Below are 23,391 nucleotides of genomic sequence, written 5' to 3' on the forward strand. Positions count from 1 at the left end.
CATCAGATACTTGCTTGCAGCATATCAAACAGAGTAACATGACCAGTGGGGAAGAGAGCTGCCATGGTGACAGTTCCAAATTGGCTGGCCAGGAGGAAAACAGAGCCTGGACCCTGTTACATCCCAAGTGCATGAACAATTGGGCCGTAATAGTTTAGCTAGTCTGGCACCTTTCAGTAGGAGCATACTAATAGATGTTTCACTGCAGGAGAATCCTTGATTCCAGCTTTGGCTGAGGAGACAGCAGAGCAATAGAGGTCCAGAGTCCTGTAGGCCCAACTGGCATCAAAGATGAAGTACAAATATTGCAGAATCCATGTCATAGGATCCATGTTCCATTCCAAGCATCAAGAAGCACAAGCCTGCTATTGGCAGAACTGTAACATCATTGAAGGCCAGGTCCCCAAACGCCTGTCAAGAGATGTACAGCTGTCCTCAAAAGGCCTTGGACCTCCTAGTGGTCCCCCAAATCAGGCATGCCAGAAGGAGTGAAGACCTTCCTGGAGAAGGGGATGTGGACGCCCATTCGGATTGCAAAGGCACCTGCTAATGAAGCAGGCGAGGACAGTTTAGCAAAGTTCCAGGAGGCTGTAAAACCACAACTGCATTGTCCATAAAGGTGCATAGAACCACCATGGCTTGTTGACAATGCACTTGTAGCAGATTCCTCCCACCATCATGGTGAATGGTGGGATGCCCCAATCCTGCAGGAACGCATCCATTGCCAATTAAGGCATGTGTTCTAATGTAAAGTGATTACGTTGGTATGTAGGAGTCTTCAAAGAGCCGCCAGCATGGTGAACATGTCGGCTAGGGTTAAGTCGATGGAATCTGACAGAAACTGGGTGATTCAACCTGCCAAGCAAGACTGCGGAGTGGGTACCACCCATATAATTGACATAGTTCCCCATGGAGATGTTGTACATGTGGAGTTGGATGTACGTGTTGATTCGGTCATTGGTAAAACCTTTTAGAGCATAGGAACCCGCCAGCAGCTCCAAAAAATTTATATGCAATCGAGACTCATCTTTGCACAATGACCTCCTGTGGAAACTTCTCGTGCACCACACCTGGAGAAGCTGCATCCAACTAGATTAAGATTTCTGGAGTCAAGCTGAAAATTGCCCTGCCATGCGGCCATGTTGCAAAGCCACCAGTGCAATTCGGCCTACATCTGGTTGTCCAACACAGCAAAATCCAAATAACCTATGTTGGGATGTTTTGGGGTCTTGTGGACACTGCATTTAAGGTAGCTGGCAAAATGGTCAGAGGGACCCAGTCATCGGTACACGGGTTAAAGAGGGGTTCCCCAAATGGCTCTAAGACCACATCTTCTTCAGAACCTGATGGAGGTGACAGACTGTTGAGCTGTGACATCAGTAGGGGCAGTAGAGATGTCAGATGAATCTGATTCAGTCACAGTCTCCTCTCCAGGTTCGATGTATGATTTGGATGCACTCATGGGTTGTGTTCTAGCACATTTCCATTTTCTCGCCCGTTCCGCCTGGAAAGTTAATGCTCATTTGTATTTTGTATGAACGCCTTCAGTGATGGACCGAGGTTCTGGAGAACATTTATGGCAAGACTTTGAGAGCCCATAGTGATAAGGGTGTGGATACCCCAGCAACCTCTAGAACAGCATCCATAGGGGAAAACATTGAGTCTGGCTCAATGTCTGTGTTTTGGTCTCAGAGAGAGCAGATGCCATACAGCCCATGAATGTAGCAATAGACTGTGAAATGGACTGATTAGAGACATCATGGAATCCCTGAAAGAAGGAGCTACTTCCTCTCTATCCTCAGGAGAAGAGGCAGATTCAAACATGAAGGTTGAGTAGTCTCTCTGGAGAGAGGCACATAATCTAAGGGCTTGGCCTTTGGCATTATAGATAGCTTGATAAGGGCATGAGACCAACAGGGATACAATAAACCAAACAGGGGGCTTATCCAAGACTGAGTGACCACCAGGGCACAGGAGATAACTAAAATAGCAACCGTAACCGAATGGGAGGAAAAAAATGTAGAGGAAAACAAGCAGAACACAGGATAGAGGATACAAAGATAGGCACACAAAGAGGGAAATCCTATAAACTATGAAACAGAACAATAGCTGAATATTACTCAAAGACACACATTATTCCCACATAACACCAAAATGTGCAAAATGTGCTGTCTGGGAGCAACAAAGAAAGAGGAAGCTAGGGAAAGTGCCTAGGGGTTTTATATGACTGATGACATGGTTGGTGGAAGGGCATATGTGGGTCACGCACATATCCCCTTCCACCTACTGTTTACTGTTGTTTCTTTGCTGCTGTTGGGAAGTAAAGATAGGAATACAGCACTTTATGAGCCTCCATATCTTAAAATAAAATCAAAATGTGGTCAAAATAAGGCAATGTTTTTTTGCTAGTGAAACACACAAGATATGTGATACTTCCCATGAAAATTAAACACATGTAAAAAGCACAAAAAAAACCCATAAAATATAGTTAACACATTTGGCAGAGGTTTATAGTTAAATGAGAATTTTGTTTCCCATTTTTGTTATATTTTATTCATATGTAATAATGATTACTGGGCACAGCATACACATAGGGTAACAGCAGCTATTTGCATGTATATTTACATATATAGATACACACACATATAATTTGGGTGGCTGCACATAATGGGAATCGGGAAAGTTCAATAAAGCAAGCAGATAACAATAATTCATAAAAAGGCCTCAATCATGACTGCAGGGCTTAATCGAAATACTGAAAAGTTGGAACCAATTTGCTAGTATATTCTATTTTGTGAATTACATATTTACATAATTAGAGGCACAACAATTTACCGTTTTGTTTTTCATCCACAGGTTTAAGAGAAGAATGCATACACTTTTATACATAGCAGTATTTCTTTGCCCTATCATTTACACAAATGGAGTGTGTATTCAATTTAATTGTTCTCCTATAATTAATATCACTAATACACCTTATTTGAATTGTGAATTGAATTGGACAGAAATCAGCAAGTGTATAAATATATCAACCCTGATCATACGTCACAGCAACATAAAAGATATCGGCAAACAGTTACATCTCTTTAAAAATCTTGAGCATCTGGAAATGTCCCACAATAAACTTAATTTGCTTCCAGACTATTTTCTTAATGATGCCACTGCCCTGGTTAATCTGAGCCTTAATGAAAATAGGCTTACATCTTTACCCAGGAATTTTCTAAACAATTCTAAAAAAATAACATTTGTGAACCTTGAGGGAAACTTATTGTCATCCATTCCTGAAACGATTTTTCATCAGAATCTTTCCAACTTGATTGTTGATTGCACATGTAAAGTTGCACAGTCTATTTCACATGCATGTAACAATAATCCAATCTGCAACCATACTTTTATTCAGTGTAAGTTGGGTTCAACGCTGTACGACTTGAAGGAATTTCTACAGGAATGCGGATCAGCAAAACTTATGGTCATATACATTGCTGTACCAATAGCATTGCTGCTTCTGATACTGGGCACAGTTGCTTACGTCATGTATACGAAGATAATGACATCTACTAATATGGAAGACAAAGGGAGTCCAGACAAGTCACCTACTCACATGCAACCTCGCTACACCCCCAGAAATAATGACAGCATTCAACAAACTACAACTGAATTTAGTTGTGAGAGGAGAGAATATGAGAACGTAATGGTTGCTGGTCCAACAAAAAATAACCAAATAAAGCCATACGAATGGCATGGACCTGGACCACAAGGTGGCAAACGGTAAGACATTTTTCAGACTGTGTATAATAATCATTTTTTCTTCACAGATATACGTTTTAGTTATGCCATTACTCCATGACCAACATCTGTTTTAACCCTTAGTTATAACGTAACGCCCCATATCAATGAACAATATATTAAGATGGTTGCCCTGTTAGCTAGCAATGGCAGATTGCAAGGGGAAGGCGGCATCTTCTTTTTATTCACACTTTGAGAAGAGGCAGTTTATTAAAATGAAACTATGTGAAAATCTAAGAAAAATACCATTTACATATAAATGAGTTGAAAATTGAAAGTAGTAGGTTTACCAAGCAGAACACATCCTTTGGAAGCGAAATTGCAAAACTCTGCATAGAATCAGTGATTCGACTGCTAGAGATCATAGTCTAAGGTTATTACAGGATACCCCCTGATCAACTTCTTCTATGTTCATATAAATGGCTAGCATTGTTAATTCCAGCCCAGGCTGGTAAAAATATTCTATTCTTTTAAGCTCATAAGACACTGTTCTAGGGCTAGAATAATAATTGAGTGAGGCTAAATTAGTTCCTAACCCAATTTTAAACCTCAACCCTTAAATCAATAATGTTAAACCTTAACCCTAAATGTCCTTAGTGTCAGCGCTGCAGTGAAACCCCTCTCTATAAGCTAACAGTAATTCAGTGTAACAGTAAGTTTACTACCTTGCAAGATCTCACCTAGCAGTATTTTCAGACAGTCTTTTCCCCATTTTGCTCCATGATAAAAGGACACTATAGTCACCTGAACAATTTAAGCTTAATGGGGTTATTCGGGTGAGTACAATAGCTCCCTGCAGCCTTTTTCATGTAAACACTGTATTTTCTGAGAAAATACAGTGTTTACATTGGAAGCTAGGAACACCTCTAGTGGCAGTCAATCAGACGGCCACCAGAGGGACTTCTGAGTTAAGGGCTGCCTAATTCGCATTCAACACATTTGACATCTTCACGCTTGCTGAAGACATCAAACGTGCTATCAGGACACAGGAGGCACTGTGAAGGCGCCGCCTGTGTCCTGTAGTAACCTGGATCCTGTCAGCAATCAGAGCCAACAGTGTGGGAGATAATGATCTCCTGCACACAGCGTGGGCTCTGGATGACAGGCTGAAGGCAGGAGACCGAGCAGGAGGATCTACTGACTTCAAACCGTAAGTAAACTTATTTTAAAAATGAATTAGAGTGAGTGTGAGTGTGAGAGAGTGAGCATGTGAGATTGAGAGAGTGAGTGAGAGAATAATTGTGTGAGATTGAGAGAGAATGATTGTGTGAGATTGAGAGAGAGTGAGTGTGGCTGAGAGAGTGAGAGAGTGTGAGTGTGGGTGAGAGAGAGTAAGAGTCTCTATCCATCCATCCATCCCTCTCTATCCATCCATCCATCCATCCATTTCTCTCTATCCATCCATCTCCATCCATCCCTCTCTATCCATCCATCCATCTCTATCCATCTATCCCTCCCTATCCATCCATCGCTATCCACCCCTCTCTATCCATCCATCCATCCCTCTATATCCATCCATCCCTCTCTATCATCCATCCCTCCCTATCCATCCATCCACCCCTCCCTCTCCATCCATCCCTCCCTCTCTATCCATACATAACTCCCTCTCCATCCACCCATCCATCCCTCCCTCTCCATCGATCCATCCATCCCTCTCCATCCATCCATCCCTCTCTATTATCCATCCATCCATCCCTCTCTATCATCCATGCATCCCTCTCTATCATCCATCCATCCCTCTCTATCATCCATCACTCCTTATCCATCCATCCATCTCTCACTATCCATCAATCCCTCCCTCTCCATCCATCCATCCCTCCCTCTCCATCCATCCATCCATCCATTCATCCATCCATCTCTATCATTAATCCATCCATCCACCCCTCCCTCTGAGGGATAGTTGGATGATAGAGAGGGATGGATGGATAGAGAGAGAGATAGAGAGGGATGGATGGATTGAGAGGGATGTATGGATAGGGATGGATAGACGGATGGGGATGGATAGGGATGTATTGATGGATAGGGATGTATTGATGGATATGGATGGATTGATGGATGGAAGGATGGGTAGTGTGTGTGTGAACGTTTTTTAAAATGTGTGTGTTTTTATACAAACACTATATATAGATATATCTCTATATATAGTGTTTGTATACACACAAACTTTGGGCTTAGGAGGGGGCAGGCATAAACAGCAAGCTGAGCTGTCAGTCAGCTCAGCTCGCGAACATGCATACCGCACACATGTGCGGTACAGCGCTCAGTCTTCATTCATAGAGCAGCATTTAATGCCGCTCTATGAAGAACGTGATTGGTGCAGCGCATGCGCACCAGATCGCTATGACGCTTCTCCAAGAGAAGCGTCTGATTGAGCCCTGCTATTTTGTCATTTTTCCAAAAAGAGGGCGTGGCCTGCTGAGGATCTTGGCACTGGAACTGGAACGGAGGTAAGTTTATATTATTATAATCACTCAAACTATTTTATCATAATCACTCAAATTTTTTTTTTAAAGGGATAATATAAAAGCAAGGAAGGCGAGGGGACCTGTCTTTCTTGCTTTCATATTTTGACTATAGTGCTCCTTTAATTGCATTTTCTCGATTTGTGAATGTGGGAATAAGGGATGTGCTTTCAGACTCTTTTGTGCATCCTCCAATTCATGGATCAAGCAACACTGAATTGGATTTTTGGGCGGTGGGTAGGAGGGGTAACTCACTCTGTACAGGGCCGGTGCAAGGACTTCTGTCTACACAGGCGAAGACACAGTTTGCTGCCCCCAAAATTTATCTTCACCTGTCTGTCTAATATTCCCACTTTTGCCCTTCTTACCCATTTTTTGCCCCTTTTGTGCATTTTACTACCTTTTTCTCTTGTTTTCCCTTTTTGTATATTGTATTCCCTGTCTGGCATTTTTTTTATGTGTTTTGTGTCTTCTTCCCACTTTTCGTAACCCCCTTGCATCACACACTCACTCGTTTATACACATACACATACACACACTTACTGTTACACACATACTGCTTACACACACACACACACACACACACACACACACACACACACACTGCTTATACACACACACACACACAGTCTCTTACACACTTGCACTGCTTATACACACTCACTGGCTCTAACAGACACACACACACACACACACACACACTGACCATTACACACACTCACACACACACACACACACACTGCGTATACACACACACAGTCTCTTACACACTTGCACTGCTTATACACACTCACTGGCTCTAACAGACACACACACACACACTGACCATTACACACACTCACACACACACACACACTGCGTATACACACACACAGTCTCTTACACACTTGCACTGCTTATACACACTCACTGGCTCTAACAGACACACACACACACACACACACTGACCATTACACACATACTGCTTACACACACACACACACACACACACTGCGTATACACACTCACTGGCTCTAACAGACACACACAAACAGTCTCTTACACACACTGCTAATACACACTCACTGGCTGTAACACACGGTCTCACACACACACTAACTCTTACACACACAGACACATACTAACTCTTATACACACAGACACACACACTAACTCTTACACAGACACACACACTGGCTCTAACACACACAAACACACACACACTAACTCTTACATGCACACACTGGCTCTAATATACACACACTGGCTCTAACACACACACTAACTCTTACACACACAGACACATACTAACTCTTACACACACACACACACACACACTAACTCTTACACACACAGACACATACTAACTCTTACACACACACACACACACACACACTAACTCTTACACACACACACTAACTCTTACACACACACACTAACTCTTACACACACACACTAACTCTTACACACACACACTTACTGTTTCTTATAGTTGCTTATAGGCCCCGCTGCACTGTTGTAGCTTCCCTCCTCTCTCCACAGCAGTTGGCCGCCGGGATATGATGTCACATATCCCAGCAGCCTGTAGCTTAGGAAGATATTCGCCGCGGTCGCTCCTCGTTGTTCCGCCCCCTTTCCTCATTGGCTGCACGTTTCCTGGGCAGATTGCTGCAGAAATTGGCGGGAGCGGAGTTCTCCGTGCCCCCGCCGGTCACTCGGACATTTTTGCGCCCCTCGGGTCCGTGCGCCCTAAGGCGGCCGCTTTTGCCGCCGTATGGTAGCGCCGGCCCTGACTCTGTATATGAGGTGCATGATGTCACTTTTGTGCCTCTCAATTGCAATGTTTTGCAATGGAAAGTACTCAGGCAGGTGCAATACTGCCCCATGTACTGACTTTCTTTAAATGTATAAAATGCTTCTTTGTTATAGCGCTTCTTTCCTTGTGGAAATGAGGGCTGGAAGGATATCTAGTTTTTGCACATTTTCCCATTGCATATTCCCTAGCTTCCCGAACACTACTAAAACACAAACTATATAAAATAAAATATTAACTAATTTAGGTTGTGTATAGTGATGTTTACATTGTTAGTGTATTTTCAGTTTACTGTTCATTGTAATCATTATTATTGCTAAAAATAAACTTTAATAATTTAGATTTACAATAGCAATGTTGTTGTTACTGATAGTAAATATATCTCTAGTGCTGATGGTATATTATTTTGTCAACCTATTTTACAGGAATATGGTGGTAGAAGAGGGTATTTATTTGGAAAGTGATGTCGCTGATGGTGACCAACCAATTTACAGCAACACTCAACCAACATATTATAGCTACACAGAGCCTGGCACAATGAACAATGCACATACAGAAGAAGATGTGTACATCCTGCCAGACCAGTAACAAAGGAAACTTCATGTTATGATGTTCTGTTGGTGGTATTCTTTGCAGAATATTGCCTGTTAGTCAGTATTTGCCTTTTTTTTTTTTTACCTAGATATATACACAACAACTTTACACTCTGTTTTCTAGCTCCATACGTCCGGTTTGTTATGAAGCAATCTTTTTAATTATGCTTTGTGTTATAGACATGCAGGAAATCTATCTAGTGTCTTATGAACCAACAGGAAACATTTTACAAATTGGCAGAATTTTGGAGTGGTATTAAGAAGAAATGTTATAATTTAATGTAAATGATCTAAATAAGAAATATTGGAAATATTGAAAAGTTTCAGTACCTGGATGTGCTAATGACTTTGGTTTATTAATTAATTGTGCTTTTCGTCTTGTGATTTAAATTTCTTATATATAAAAAATGTACATCATGACCTCACTGGACAATTTCTGCAATAATAGAAATATGAAGTTATGTAAATCAACTACCCAGTGAAATCTCTTGTTGGCTTATATGTATATGGTATAATTTGCATAAGCTACATCATACCGTAATTTCCAATTTACAGTCAAAGGCAATCCTGCAGTTGTACTTTACCTTTATCATCATCAAGCTCTGCTATGCTGTGTTTGTCAGGGCTGGATTTACATCACAAGCAACTGTAGGCAGAGAAATCTCAAGTGCCCCCAATTCCCACTTGCAAACTAAAAAAAAAAAAAACAACTGTCATATATATACCTAGAGCAGGGGTAGGCAACCTTTTAGCAGCACTGTGCCGATATAGGATTGTGATGTCGCGTAGCGTGCCGGTCCTATTTTTTTAAATTGAGGTGTGTATGCTGCCGTATTCTGCTTGTGTTATTTATACTGTAATTGCCTTGTATCGTTGTATTTGTGCGTATATGAGCTATTATATTCTATATGTTCAGGAGTAGTTTGTGGTGTTGTGTGTGATACATATGAATGTGGGCTGTGTATGGGGGCTGCTTGTGGAATTGTGTGTGTGGATGGATATGTCACTTTGTGTGTTTGGTAGTGTGTGTATGTGTGGGGGCTGTTTGGGGTATTGCATGTGGGGTTGTGTGCATGTATGGGGATTGTTAGCAGGTTACGTTTGTGCGGATTGTGTGTATGTTTGCTTGTGGGCTGTTCGTATTATTTGTATGAGGGGAGGGTTATTCTGCATTTATGTGTATATCTAGCAGTGTAAGTAGCTTCCCTGGGTTCCAGTGGGGACCAGGCTGGCCAGGTACAGGTCAAGGACAGGAGCTGCAACCGCAGCTTCAAGCTGCTCTACTACTGTGTGGATTCCCATTCACGAGTGCTGGGAGGAAGTGATCTGAGATCACTTACTCTATGTGCTGCAATGCATAAATTGAGGATTGTCCTTCACCACCTTTTCGTATTAGCAGATATCTGAAGTTTCACTGGGACTCCTGATAGGCCAGAGCCTGTTTGGCTCTAGCAGCCTTGAGTGCCGTGCAAAGACGCCTCGAGTGCCGTGCATGGCACTAGTGCCGTAGGTTGCCTACCCCTGACCTAGAGTATATATATGTGTGTGCGCATATGTAGTAGTGTGTATATGTCCGAGTACAAGTACATCTGTTTATGTGTGTGTCAGTGCGTGTTTGTGTAGAATGCGTGTGGCGTGTGTGCAGAAGTCTGTGTTTGTAATAGTGTGGACAGTAGCATGATAGTAGTATGTGTACGTGTACTAGGACTTGTGTGTACACTGTGGTTAACTGCATGTGTACTAGTGTGTGTGTGTGTGTAACAATATGTGTATTATTGTGTGCATACAGTTTGGGTATCTGTGTGTATATACACCTGTCACCTGGTTTTGCCACTCTGGCAAATCAGGCTCACTCGGAGTGAATCCCAGGAACCAGAAGTCTCTTCCCTGGTGTTTATGCTTTGTATATACTAACTTGCTTCAAAATGCAAGTAGGACTAGGCTGTAAAATAGAGATACTCATATAAAAATAAAATATATATGTAAGAGCGTGGGTGGATATTTCTATTTGCTCAAGAGAGTTAAATTATCTATTTTTACAACTTGACAAAAAAACAAAACAAAAAAAAATCTTCATGGAAATAACAATTCTGTACTTTTGCAAGTGTATATATGTATATATAGAAACAATGTAACTGTTTTACATTTAAATGTGATATATGCTGCAAACTAAGGGAAGTCATGTTATCTTATATTCACTCTCAAGCATATTATTATTCAGTTTTTTTTTATATATTTTTTTCTATAATGCAAGCACTGAATGTTTATTGTGAGATGATATTTTTGCAATCAATGGCTTTGAAATTATGTGTTCTGAAAAGTGTGGCAACATTGTAAAAGTGGAATAATCACAAATAAAATGTTCCTCCTGATTCCACCAGTTTCCACGGTAATTGTCCCACTTTTTGGAATTTGTATCACTTTTCAGTACATAACACCATGATAAACTTCCCCCTTAGGCTTTCATATAACCCTACCTTAGGGTTAGTGCTATACCCTCTAAAACTGTTGCTTTTTATGTATGCTATTTGAAGTAAATTTGTATTCCCCTCAACCTCCTAATAACACACAAAAATAATGCAGTGCCATTTACATTTATATTAAAACCTTCATTATTCATTTTAGTAGCCAGTGATGCATACAATTTAATGAAGATGAAGATGCCATATATGTATAGGTTTAAACATAGTATATAAAATATAAAAATAGGTGTCAGGTTATACTATGCTAAAATGGTTTGACATATTACAGTTGGATGGCACCAGTGTATACTTGGCACCAAAACCACTACAGCAGGCTGTAGCGTTTACGGTTCTTGAAGTGTTCCTTTAACCCCTTAAGGACACCTGACATGTGTGACATGTCATGATTCCCTTTTATTCCAGACGTTTGGTCCTTAAGGGGTTAAGTAACTGCCTGTAAGAATATGCTCTATGTTGGTAAATGTGTACAGACTTGGTGTGCAAGGCTAAAATAGTTTAGCATCATTGCTACAACACAATAAAGTTACTTATCTTGACACATTTGAATAATATGTATTTAATGGAATTCAAAAGTTTTCAAATTATGGCATGTTTTACCTTAATATAAAATTGGAACAATTCTAAACACTTCCAAACTGACAAATGTTTTATTTAAAAATACCAAGAAATGTAAGATATGAAATAATACTAGGAAACATGAGGAATATGTAATTTGAGATTTCCCTAAAATGCTACTCCATTTTGCTATCTCTTTTTAAATGATTTAAATGTACACAGCTAAAAAATGTGCCATGCTGAAAAAATATGTATACAATAACAAGTGAAAATAATAAAAAAGTGAAAAAAATCTATGCATATATTTATTAAAATACTCCACTATCACTGAGCTGGGTATTGAGTCAAACCATACTCTCCCACTAAAAGTAGGAAGATACTTACAGGGTTAATTATTAAGTGAAAATTGTGGGAAATTCAAAATTAAATAAAAGTGAATTTCAAATGTAAGACCAATATAATTATATAATAATTGCCTTGGAGAATTTTTCTAGCTGGCAAGGCTAACACCATATCTGATGTTCTGATTACTTTGGGATAGAATCTCTGTGGGCATATATGGAGAGAGAGTTCTGAGTACTTTGTGAGATATTTGCTCTGAGCTGATACCTCATTATTTCAAGTACCCTGTTGTATCATGGAGATGCCCCTGTTAAGCACAATATTGCCCAAATACTGTGAGTGTATCTGTTATCCCTGCAGTTGCAATAGTTCAAACAGTATCACACTATGGTTATAATGTATGCCTCTAACTATAAAAGCTGAAACCCCATTTCCATTGTATATCTTTGATACAAAGGAGGCTTGAGAGGAGACGCCCAGGAGTTACAGGCCGCAAGGTTAGGGTCAAAGCTACATGAGCTAAGCATTTTTGTATAGATATATGTGAACGTACCTTGATACTGTGCAGGTCTTACTAGTGGAGCTTGTAGTAATCTATAAAGGCAAACCTTAAAATCCAGAAGCCTCCATCTGTCATAGCTATATATATTGAGCATCCACACAAAGATATGTGAGTATTGTGCAGAATAAAAGCAATTTGTTTGTTCTTCACCCCCATGCTAAAAGTTGCCAGTCTTCCCTTGTAGGCTTAAAAGATGCTCTTTGAATTCCTTGCAATACTCGCTTTAGTGAATAATCCGGCTACACATGCAACGTCTCATGTATCCTTACATGCACTATTTCTTCGGAACTTCCAGTGCACAATATAGATGTGAAGATTCCCTTTTAAGAGAGTTGCTTCAATTTATTCCTGTGGGGTCTGTGTATACAACTTGTCTGACAACATGGGAGGAAAGGAAAGTACCCAACCTTTAAAAAACAAATCAATACTTCTGGTAGTGCAATGGAACATGAAAAATTCTAAACTCCAAATTGTACATTCCACTGAATGTACAGCACATACATTATTTAGGGCTAATAAACATATACATGCAATCAATTTTTTTTAAATGATATATAATGTAAGTGTGTAAATATTTTCTAATTTCTGTAATACGATGTTCTCTAATAAATCAATCCACATTATAAAAAAATATCCTTGGTTATTATTGTGCAAGGGGCAATGCTAGGGTCATAAAATACTTCTCAAAGCACCAAAACTTGTACTTCACAAACTGCACTCTTTACAGCTGTGATATATCCCTGTTAACACACTCATGGATACATGTTTTAAATAACACTTACAAACTTACACGTACACTCTAATTAAGACACATATATTTACAGATGCATTATAGACATTGATATGCAGGCAGAGTAGATAGTGGGAACTGCACTCAATCCCAGCGACAACGGGTGATCCGGATCAGGACCAGCAATCACACATAAACACAAGAATGCACCTAGACACAAGTACCCTCCCCAGAAAACAAACAAACACAGACATGCACATACAGGAATGCACACACACTGAGAGTCACATACAAGCATGCACAGACATATACATACACAGAGCGGCATATGCAGGCATGGTACTGTTTATCGTAACTGAAGTACCTTACCTAATAATCTTAATGATGTCAGTTTTAAGAACATATGTTTCTCTCAGTGATTCTTATATCAAAGACACTGGGCATATTTTACAAGACATAACTTCTATGCCCTGGAAATCTACATACATTCTGGCTACCGCGGACATCACAGCCCTGTATTCTAATATTCCACACGAAAAGGGCATTTCAGTCATACAAGATCTATTGATACAATATAAGTCTCTCTCCTTAGTACAAATTGAATTTTTGATTCGATGTATTTCGTTTGTATTGACCAAGAATTTTTTCTGGTTTAGTGGCCAATACTTTCTCCAGAAATGTGGCGTCGCCATGGGTACCAAATTTGCCCCCAGTTTTGCTAACATGTATGTTGCCCATTGGGAACAGAACCATGTTTCACTGGGAGCACATTCGGGGGGCAGTTTGGTCCTATGGCGACGCTACATAGATGACGTCCTCCTTGTGTGGGAGGGCTCTGCTGACAGTCTAAAACTCTTTTTTGATTATATAAACTCTAACGATTATAACCTTAAATTTACATACAATATGAGTCCAATCTCTTTGGACTTTTTGGATCTTACTATTTACATAGAACACAACCAATTGAAGACCAAGACATTTTTCAAACCCACTGATTGCAACACCGCCATAGATTTATCTAGTGCTCATTATCCCCCTTGGCTTTCTAATGTACCTAGAAGCCAGCTTATCCGCCTCAGGAGAAACTGCTCAGACGATCATATATTTTTACAACAAGCTGAGTTAATTAAAATGAGATACTTAGAAAAGGGCTATGATCAGGATCAAATTGACCTAGATATACAAAATATATTGGATACTGACAGATCACAATTTTTACAACACCGATTTAAGAAACAAAATAATAGGAATTCAGATACTCAAAAGAAGAATTTGCAGTTTGCATTTATTACTCAATACAACTCACAGGCTAAACATATTAAGAAAATCCTAAATAAATATTGGTATATCCTACAAAAGGATAATATATTGAGAGATATTATTCCCAAGAGACCTACTATTATATACAAACGTGCAGCCAATCTTAAAAATAAATTGGCCCCTAGTCTCCTTCCCGTATATCCTACATCCTCAACTGGCTCTTTTCTGCAACCTGTTAAGGGCTTTTATAGCTGTGGACATTGTTCCACATGCAAATACCAAAAGAGAAAAATTACCAATTTCATAAGTACTCAAACCACTAAAACATATCCCATTAAGAAACATATTCAATGTTCAACCACCTTTGTGATTTATTTACTCCAATGTGGGTGCGGAGCCCAATATGTGGGCCGCACCACTAGAAAACTCCATATCAGACTTTTGGAACACTTTAATAACATCAAAAAAGGTAAACTTGATCACAGTGTTCCAAAACATTGTAGTATGTGTCCACTTTTTAGGTGGGAAAATTTCCAAGCCTTTGGCATAGAACATGTCACCCTAGGATGCAGGGGAGGAGACAAACTCCAAGAACTAATCCGCCAAGAAGCATTTTGGATATACACTTTAAGAACATTACACTATGGTCTTAATGCTGAAATAGACCTACAGGGTCTTATTTAGCATTCCATAGAAACTGTTTATCATTCTCTTGATATGATATTTTCCTTTTTTTTCTCTCATCAATATATACATATTATATTACTATGTTTACATTTGGTTTTGTTTTCATCCATTTTGGATAATATTATTAAATATATATATATTTTTTTGTTATATTTTATTTCCATATTTTGTTCCTTGATTGTGTATCTCTCTAGATATGCTATATATAATATCTTAATACAAATCCTATTTGAAATAATGTCTTCGCTTTGTAATATGGATTTAGCTATTCTGGTTACAAACTAGAGCCATAATTATTATTTATTATTTTTTATTGGCTTTATGTATATTTCTCTGTCTTCATTCGAGTTGCCCTTTGCCTCTATAGATCCCTTTTTTTATGTGGTTCTTGGTATTCATATATATGGCGACATGTTCGCCTGTTGTGTACACTTCTCTTTCTATACAGACCCTACGCATGCGCATCATCACGCTCGATTCTCGCGCGCATAGAACTCTGTTTTTTACGCATGCGCAATGGAAAAGACAGACGAATCAGGAAGTTCTCCTTTGCGTTCCAATCTGAACGGCATGTAAGAAGATTGCGATGGGTATAAGAAGCCCCTTCACAGAAGATTCCTTATATATCCCTGAAGAAGTCCCTTACTTACCTGGACGAAACGCGTTGGATATTGGACTTTATTGCTTGCTTATTTTATTTATATTTTATTATTATTTTTTTATGCATGCTGATTTATTGTTCCTGCTCTCTACTGCTTTGAATTGGATTTGTGCTGCCTATTTCTACACTGCCATCCAGTTCCACTGAGAGTGGAGATATGCTCACCACTATTTTACGTCTGTAAGTGCTCCCAATAAATATCTTTTGTACTTTTTTATACATACTTCACCATGTATGGCTCTTTTTATCCATTTCTTTAAGATATATTTCGTTATTTGATCTACTATCAAGATATATACTTATATACCCCAGGGGGGTGAGAGGCCTGATTTGCATTTTCGTTTGTGAGTTTAATATCTAAACTTTACACTTTCACATTTAATCTAAACAATATTACGCTATGATATATATATTTTTATCATTTCAGATTGTATTATATCCTCATATTGAATATTCTTATTCTGGATATATTCTCCAGGTTGTATTAATTACATGCTTATTTGAAGGTGTTTTCCACTTTTTTTCTTTGGTTTATCACTTTGGGTGTCTGTGAGGTTCACCAGGAACCCCTTCAATTTGGCAGATTGATTAATTAATTTTAGCTGGTATACTACTGCTTTTTTCAGTTTTAAGATAACACTTACATTCACAGCTACAGGTTTCTATAAAGGCATTCCTTCCTCCTTCTTCATAGGTTCCTTGAACATGTTTACTACCATGGCAAGTCTCTCGAGAGCTGAGACTTGTCTGTTAGAGTGCTCTACGGGTATTTCAAAGCATGAAAAAGGCTTTATAAAGAATGTTTTCCACCTTAAAAACTTATTCTGCATGGAGTCCTCACTGGGCTCATGTTTTTTAATTTTTTTATTTGCAGCGCTATTTTATTTTTTTCAGCAGTTGTTTTGCGATTTAGTTATTTTTTTATTTTTAATAGCATCCTCAGAATGTACTAAAATTTCTAATTTACTTTTTTCTTCGGGGCTGAAGAAAAGACTAATGAAGGCAAGTATAATTTTTTCTCTTACTGGCACTAGATTAATTGTCACCCTCAGTACTAACAAGGTGAATGGGATAGGTAGTGCAATTTTGTGTAGTTGCTAGGGACTTGAAGACCCCTAACCATTGGGTAGGGGTTTATGGGGCGGACTGGAGTGCATCACTTTTATTACATCCCACCCGAAGTCTATGGTTGGGGACATGTGAGGTGGAAAATAATATGCTGGTGGCAGTGGGGGGGGGGGGGGGGGTACAATGGATTATTATATAAGTATCCGCTGCCTATGGGTGTGGATTGCTGAGGACATTAGTATTATAATGTCATTCCATGTTTAGCATACTAATGTCATCCCATGTCTAACATTAGTATGGCAAGCCATGGGTGGGGGCAGGGACCTGTCCACCCCACTTTATTGAATTTCAAGCCTCCACCCAATGCCCACTGGTGCCCATTATTTTACAGGCCCAAATGGTATTTTTTTTAATAGAAACAGCTACAAGCTGCTCACTGTTTAGCATACTTGCCCCCACCACATAAGGGAAGTTTAAAAAACCCTTTATACCAACATGGGGGTCATATTGACACTAAAAGCTTTTTTTCCAGGTCAGATATATCCCTCAGTCAACAGCCTGTTCACATACATGTTTAATATATCCTAGAATTATTATAATTTTTTTTTAAAGGAAATAAAAGAAAACACCAAGGCATAATATCTACAGAGTTTGATAGTGTCAGGGTACCTGAGGCCTCTACCTCTAAGGGAGGTAGAGACTTGGTGGTTTGCCCGTCCAGGCGAGCTGTTTCCTCCGTTCCTCGCGGTTCATCCAGTCACTTAAACACCGGCCGCGAGGAATCCACGTCCTTTTCTAGCAGGACGCTCAATACGTGACGTCATGACGCTATCACGAGCGACCTGTCACTCAAGTGTCCGATATCCAATCGGTACTTGTCAGAGGCGTGCTTACCATCCGGAGCCAGGGTATTTAAGCTTACTTCTCTCTTCAGCTCATTGCCCTGTCGTGGTTCTAGCTTGTCTAGTCACTCAGTGCTCTGGTATTCTAGTTTGCTCTATTTGGTTTTGACTCGGCTTGTTGTACTACCCTGCTTCTCTGTTATCCCTTGACCCGGCTTGTCCCTCGCTTATCTGTCTTCTCGTTTCCTCGACCTCGGCTTGTCTCTGACTATTCTCTATTACTCTCGGTACGTTAGTCCGGCCATTCTAAGGCCCGGTATACGTACCTTTCCACTCTTTGTACTCTGCGTGTTGGATCCCTGTCCCGATCCTGACATTACGACAGGGCCAATGGATCCTGCAGGTACAAACAGTCAGCTTGGTTCTTCGGATCCCAGGTTTGACGCCATGGAGCATAGGATGGATCAGATGGCTTTGGCACTACAGGCACTTTTGTCTCGTGCTAGTAATCCACCTGAGGAGACACGTACTCCTTCTATTTCTCCTGCAGTCTCAGGTCTAGAGGTAGCCACTGTAGGTGCTTCTTCCCGTATTACCCCACCAGTACGTTATGGCGGGTCACCGGAGAGGTGTCGTGGCTTTCTGAACCAGATTAGCATCCATTTCGAATTACAACCCCGCTCTTATCCTACAGATAGAGCGAAGGTTGGATTTGTTATTACTTTACTCATTGAAAAAGCTTTGAGATGGGCCAATCCTTTATGGGAGAATGATAATCCACTAGTCTATAATTATAATGCCTTTGTAGCTGCGTTTAGAAGAACTTTTGACCCTCCTGGTAGAAGGGTCAATGCAGCTAGATTACTGTTGCGCCTTAGACAGGACAATCGAACACTTGTGGATTATGCACTAGAGTTCAGGTCCTTGGCGGCAGAAGTTAAGTGGAACGAACAGGCTTATATAGATGTGTTTCTGAATGGGTTATCAGATGTAATTCTTGACGAGGTCGCTACTAGAGAACTCCCTGAAAATTTGGAGGATTTAATTTCTTTTATATCTCGTATTGATGAACGCTTAAGAGAGAGGCAGAACACTCGAGATAGGACCCGTAGACCCTCCTTTAAACTAGCGCCTACCTTTCAAAATTCTGAGTTCGAGGACTTACGTATTCCTGAACCTATGCAGATAGGCAGTACTCATCTCACAGAGAGGGAGAGACAGTACAGGAGAAGGGAGGGTTTATGTATGTATTGTGGAGTCAGAGGTCATTTACGCCTAAATTGTCCCAATCGTTCGGGAAACGCTCGCACCTAAGTTCCTCTAGAGGACAGGCCTTGGGTGTTTCTACTTTGTCCTCTATTCACAACTACAAAGAGCTCAGGCTTCTGTTACCCGTTTCTTTAAGGTGGGAAAAGGGAGTAGTTAAGACTATGGCACTAATCGATTCTGGAGCTGCTGAGAGCTTTATAGATCAGGGTTTTGCTGCCAAGCATGCTATTCCATCCCAGTTAAAAGAGACACCACTGGCTGTTGAGGCCATCGATGGTAGACCGTTACTTGAGCCTGTTATTTTCCATGAGACCATACCGATTAACTTAACTGTTGGCATCCTACATATAGAGGACATATCCTTACTGCTCATTTCTTCTCCGTCTATTCCCATAGTTCTGGGGTACTCCTGGTTGAGGAGACATAACCCTATTATTAATTGGGAGTCAGGGGAGATAGTTTCGTGGGGACAGAATTGTCAAGAGAAATGCTTGCGGAAGGTCTCACCTCTCGGCTTAACCAACACATCGGCTAACTCTGACAATCCTACAGAGACACAAATTCCGTCTCAGTATCTAGATTTAAAGGCTGTATTTGACAAAAAGAAAGCCGATACCTTACCCCCACACAGGTCCTTTGATTGCAAAATTAACCTACTCCCTGGTACCATGCCGCCCAGAGGTCATGTATACCCGTTATCTACGAAAGAGAACTCAGTTCTAGAGGAGTATATTCACGAAAATTTAGACAAGGGATTCATTAGGAGGTCCTCCTCTCCTGCCGGGGCTGGATTTTTTTTTGTTAAAAAGAAGGATGGTTCTTTGAGACCTTGTATTGATTATCGAGGCCTAAATAAGATAACCATTAAAAATGCCTACCCGATTCCCTTGATCACCGAACTCTTCGATCGTTTGAAGGGCTCTACAATTTTCACCAAGTTAGACCTCAGAGGGGCATATAACTTGGTGAGAATCCAGCAGGGACATGAGTGGATGACGGCATTCAATACTCGATATGGTCACTATGAATATACTGTTATGCCTTTTGGGTTATGCAATGCACCAGCTGTATTCCAGGATCTGATAAATGAGGTTCTTAGGGAATTTCAGCAAGATTGCGTCATTGTATACCTAGATGATATACTCATTCATTCTAGTGAGATTGAGACTCATCACAAGCAAGTCAGGAGGGTTTTGCACAAGCTTCTCCAGCATGGCTTGTACTGCAAGTTGGAGAAATGTAGCTTTGATCAAACCCAGGTAACCTTTCTCGGTTATGTGATCTCTGGGGAGGGATTTAAGATGGATCCGGATAAGCTCCAATCCATTCTAGAGTGGCCTTTACCCAAAGGTCTTAAAGCCGTACAGAGATTTATTGGTTTTTCTAATTATTATAGGCGCTTTATTAAGGGCTATTCTTCCATTATCGCACCTATCACTAATATGACCAAACAGGGGGCTGATACTAAGAATTGGACTACTGAAGCTCTCCTTGCGTTCAAAACTCTCAAGGAGCTTTTCGCTTCCGCTCCAATTTTAGTTCACCCCGACACTTCTCTGCCTTTTCTACTTGAGGTTGACGCATCAGAGACTGGTTTAGGTGCTGTCCTATCTCAAAGGTTGGGTGTTGATAAACCATTACATCCATGTGGATTTTTCTCTAAAAAATTGACCGGTACTGAAAGCAGATATGACATTGGTGACAGAGAATTACTAGCGGTTATCAAGGCTTTGAAAGAGTGGAGACATTTATTGGAAGGTACATTACATCCTGTTACCATTCTAACAGACCACAAAAATTTGTCTTATATCGGAGAGGCCAAGCGTTTGTCCTCCAGGCAGGCTCGTTGGTCGTTGTTTCTTACCCATTTCAATTACGTTCTGACTTACAGACCTGGGTCAAAGAATTCTAAAGCCGATGCGCTATCTCGCCAATATGAGCCCTCTGCTTCAGTTGAACCACTTTTGTCCTCCATTGTACCCAAATGCAATATTATTGCTAATACCAGTCTCAAAATTCATTCTCCGCTACTTGACCAGATCTTGAAGTCACAACATCTAGCTCCCGGAAACACTCCTGAGGGAAGAAACTTTGTTCCTCCTGAACTTCAACTGGAGCTCTTACAATGTTTTCACGAAAGTAAAATAGCTGGTCATCCTGGTATTCGCAAGACATACTCTCTGATATCCAAGGATTTCTGGTGGTCTTCACTTCGAAAAGATATTGAGGAGTTCGTCGCAGCCTGTGAGACTTGTGCCAAGACTAAACTACCTCATGCATCTCCATGTGGCCTGTTACACCCCTTGGACATTCCTGAGAAACCTTGGTCCTGTTTGTCCATAGACTTTATCGTTGATTTGCCTGCTTCCAAGAGACAGACTGTTATTCTCACGGTGGTGGATAGATTTACTAAGATGGCCCATTTCGTGCCATTACCTAAACTTCCGACTTCTCCTGAATTGGCGGAGATTTTTGCGAGAGAGGTTTTTCGCCTACATGGGATTCCTTCGGAGATTGTTTCTGATAGAGGTTCTCAATTTGTCTCACGTTTCTGGAGATCCTTTTGCTCTCAAATGGGTATCAAATTGAACTTCTCCTCTGCCTATCACCCTCAGTCTAACGGAGCTGCTGAACGTACCAATCAAAAGATCGAACAGTATCTGCGTTGCTTTGTTTCCGAACACCAGGACGATTGGGTCGGTCTGATTCCTTGGGCGGAGTTCGCACACAATAACCTTGTTTGCGATTCAACTCGCTCTAGCCCTTTCTTCATGAACTATGGCTTTCATCCTTCGATTTTTCCTTCGGTTTCCTCTTCTCAGGGGATACCGTCGGTTGATGATCATGTCGCCAACCTGAAGAAATTATGGGATCAGACTCGGCAAATTCTGTTACATAGTTCCTCGTTGTTCAAGAAACACGCTGACAAGCATAGAAGAGCGGCTCCTGTTTTTGTTCCTGGGGATAGGGTATGGTTGAGTACTAAGAATATTCGCCTAAAAGTTCCATCTATGAAATTTGCTCCTCGCTACATAGGCCCTTACAGGGTTCTCACTCGTATCAATCCGGTTGCGTATCGCCTTGCTCTGCCACCTGCCTTACGCATTCCTAACTCTTTTCATGTCTCCTTGTTGAAACCTCTTATTTGCAACAAATTCTCCTCTAAGGTCTCCTCGCCTCGTCCTGTTCAGGTGGAGGGTCGGGAGGAGTACGAGGTCAGCTCCATCATTGATTCCAGAATTTCAAGGGGAAAATTGCAATATCTGGTCAACTGGAGGGGATATGGTCCTGAGGAGAGGAGTTGGGTACCTCAGGAGGACGTTCATGCTTCTCGCCTTCGCAGAGCATTTCACCTCCGCTTCCCATCTCGCCCCGGTTCCTTCCGCCCGGTGGGCGTATCTGAGAGGGGGGGTACTGTCAGGGTACCTGAGGCCTCTACCTCTAAGGGAGGTAGAGACTTGGTGGTTTGCCCGTCCAGGCGAGCTGTTTCCTCCGTTCCTCGCGGTTCATCCAGTCACTTAAACACCGGCCGCGAGGAATCCACGTCCTTTTCTAGCAGGACGCTCAATACGTGACGTCATGACGCTATCACGAGCGACCTGTCACTCAAGTGTCCGATATCCAATCGGTACTTGTCAGAGGCGTGCTTACCATCCGGAGCCAGGGTATTTAAGCTTACTTCTCTCTTCAGCTCATTGCCCTGTCGTGGTTCTAGCTTGTCTAGTCACTCAGTGCTCTGGTATTCTAGTTTGCTCTATTTGGTTTTGACTCGGCTTGTTGTACTACCCTGCTTCTCTGTTATCCCTTGACCCGGCTTGTCCCTCGCTTATCTGTCTTCTCGTTTCCTCGACCTCGGCTTGTCTCTGACTATTCTCTATTACTCTCGGTACGTTAGTCCGGCCATTCTAAGGCCCGGTATACGTACCTTTCCACTCTTTGTACTCTGCGTGTTGGATCCCTGTCCCGATCCTGACAGATAGACAACCTCTTTGGGTAGAGAATGAAAGTATCTTTATTGTTCTTTCTGTAAAGAATGCCTTTTTAGAATCTCCATAGATGAACTCTCATCTGTTGTATATTCCTTATAATGAACAGGTTAAAGGGACACTATAGTCACCAGAAAAAACTGTAGCTTAATGTAGTTGTTCTGATGTCTATATCCTGTCCCTGCAGGCCTTTTCATTTAAACACTATCTTTTCAGAGAAAAAGCAGTTTATACATTACTGCCTAGGAACACCTCCAGTGGCAATCACTCAGGCATGCAGCACTACAATACAGTGTCTCCACCCTCGGCATGG

General features: G+C 40.9%; 1 protein-coding gene across 1 annotated transcript in view; it reads left to right on the forward strand.

Annotated features, from left to right (window-relative positions):
* The window catches only part of LOC134612861 (uncharacterized), a 59,480-nt gene extending 50,144 nt beyond the window's left edge, over positions 1-9,336 (forward strand). Inside the window, exons 2-3 of the mRNA XM_063457315.1 lie at positions 2,857-3,768; positions 8,466-9,336. Coding sequence (XP_063313385.1) covers positions 2,870-3,768; positions 8,466-8,628 — 1,062 coding nt within the window. The 5' untranslated portion in view covers positions 2,857-2,869 and the 3' untranslated portion in view covers positions 8,629-9,336. The remainder of the gene's footprint in view (positions 1-2,856; positions 3,769-8,465) is intronic.
* Positions 9,337-23,391: the final 14,055 nt, after the last annotated feature.

This window comes from Pelobates fuscus, chromosome 5 (genome assembly GCF_036172605.1).
Source record: "Pelobates fuscus isolate aPelFus1 chromosome 5, aPelFus1.pri, whole genome shotgun sequence".
In the NCBI taxonomy this organism is placed as follows: Eukaryota; Metazoa; Chordata; class Amphibia; order Anura; family Pelobatidae; genus Pelobates; species Pelobates fuscus.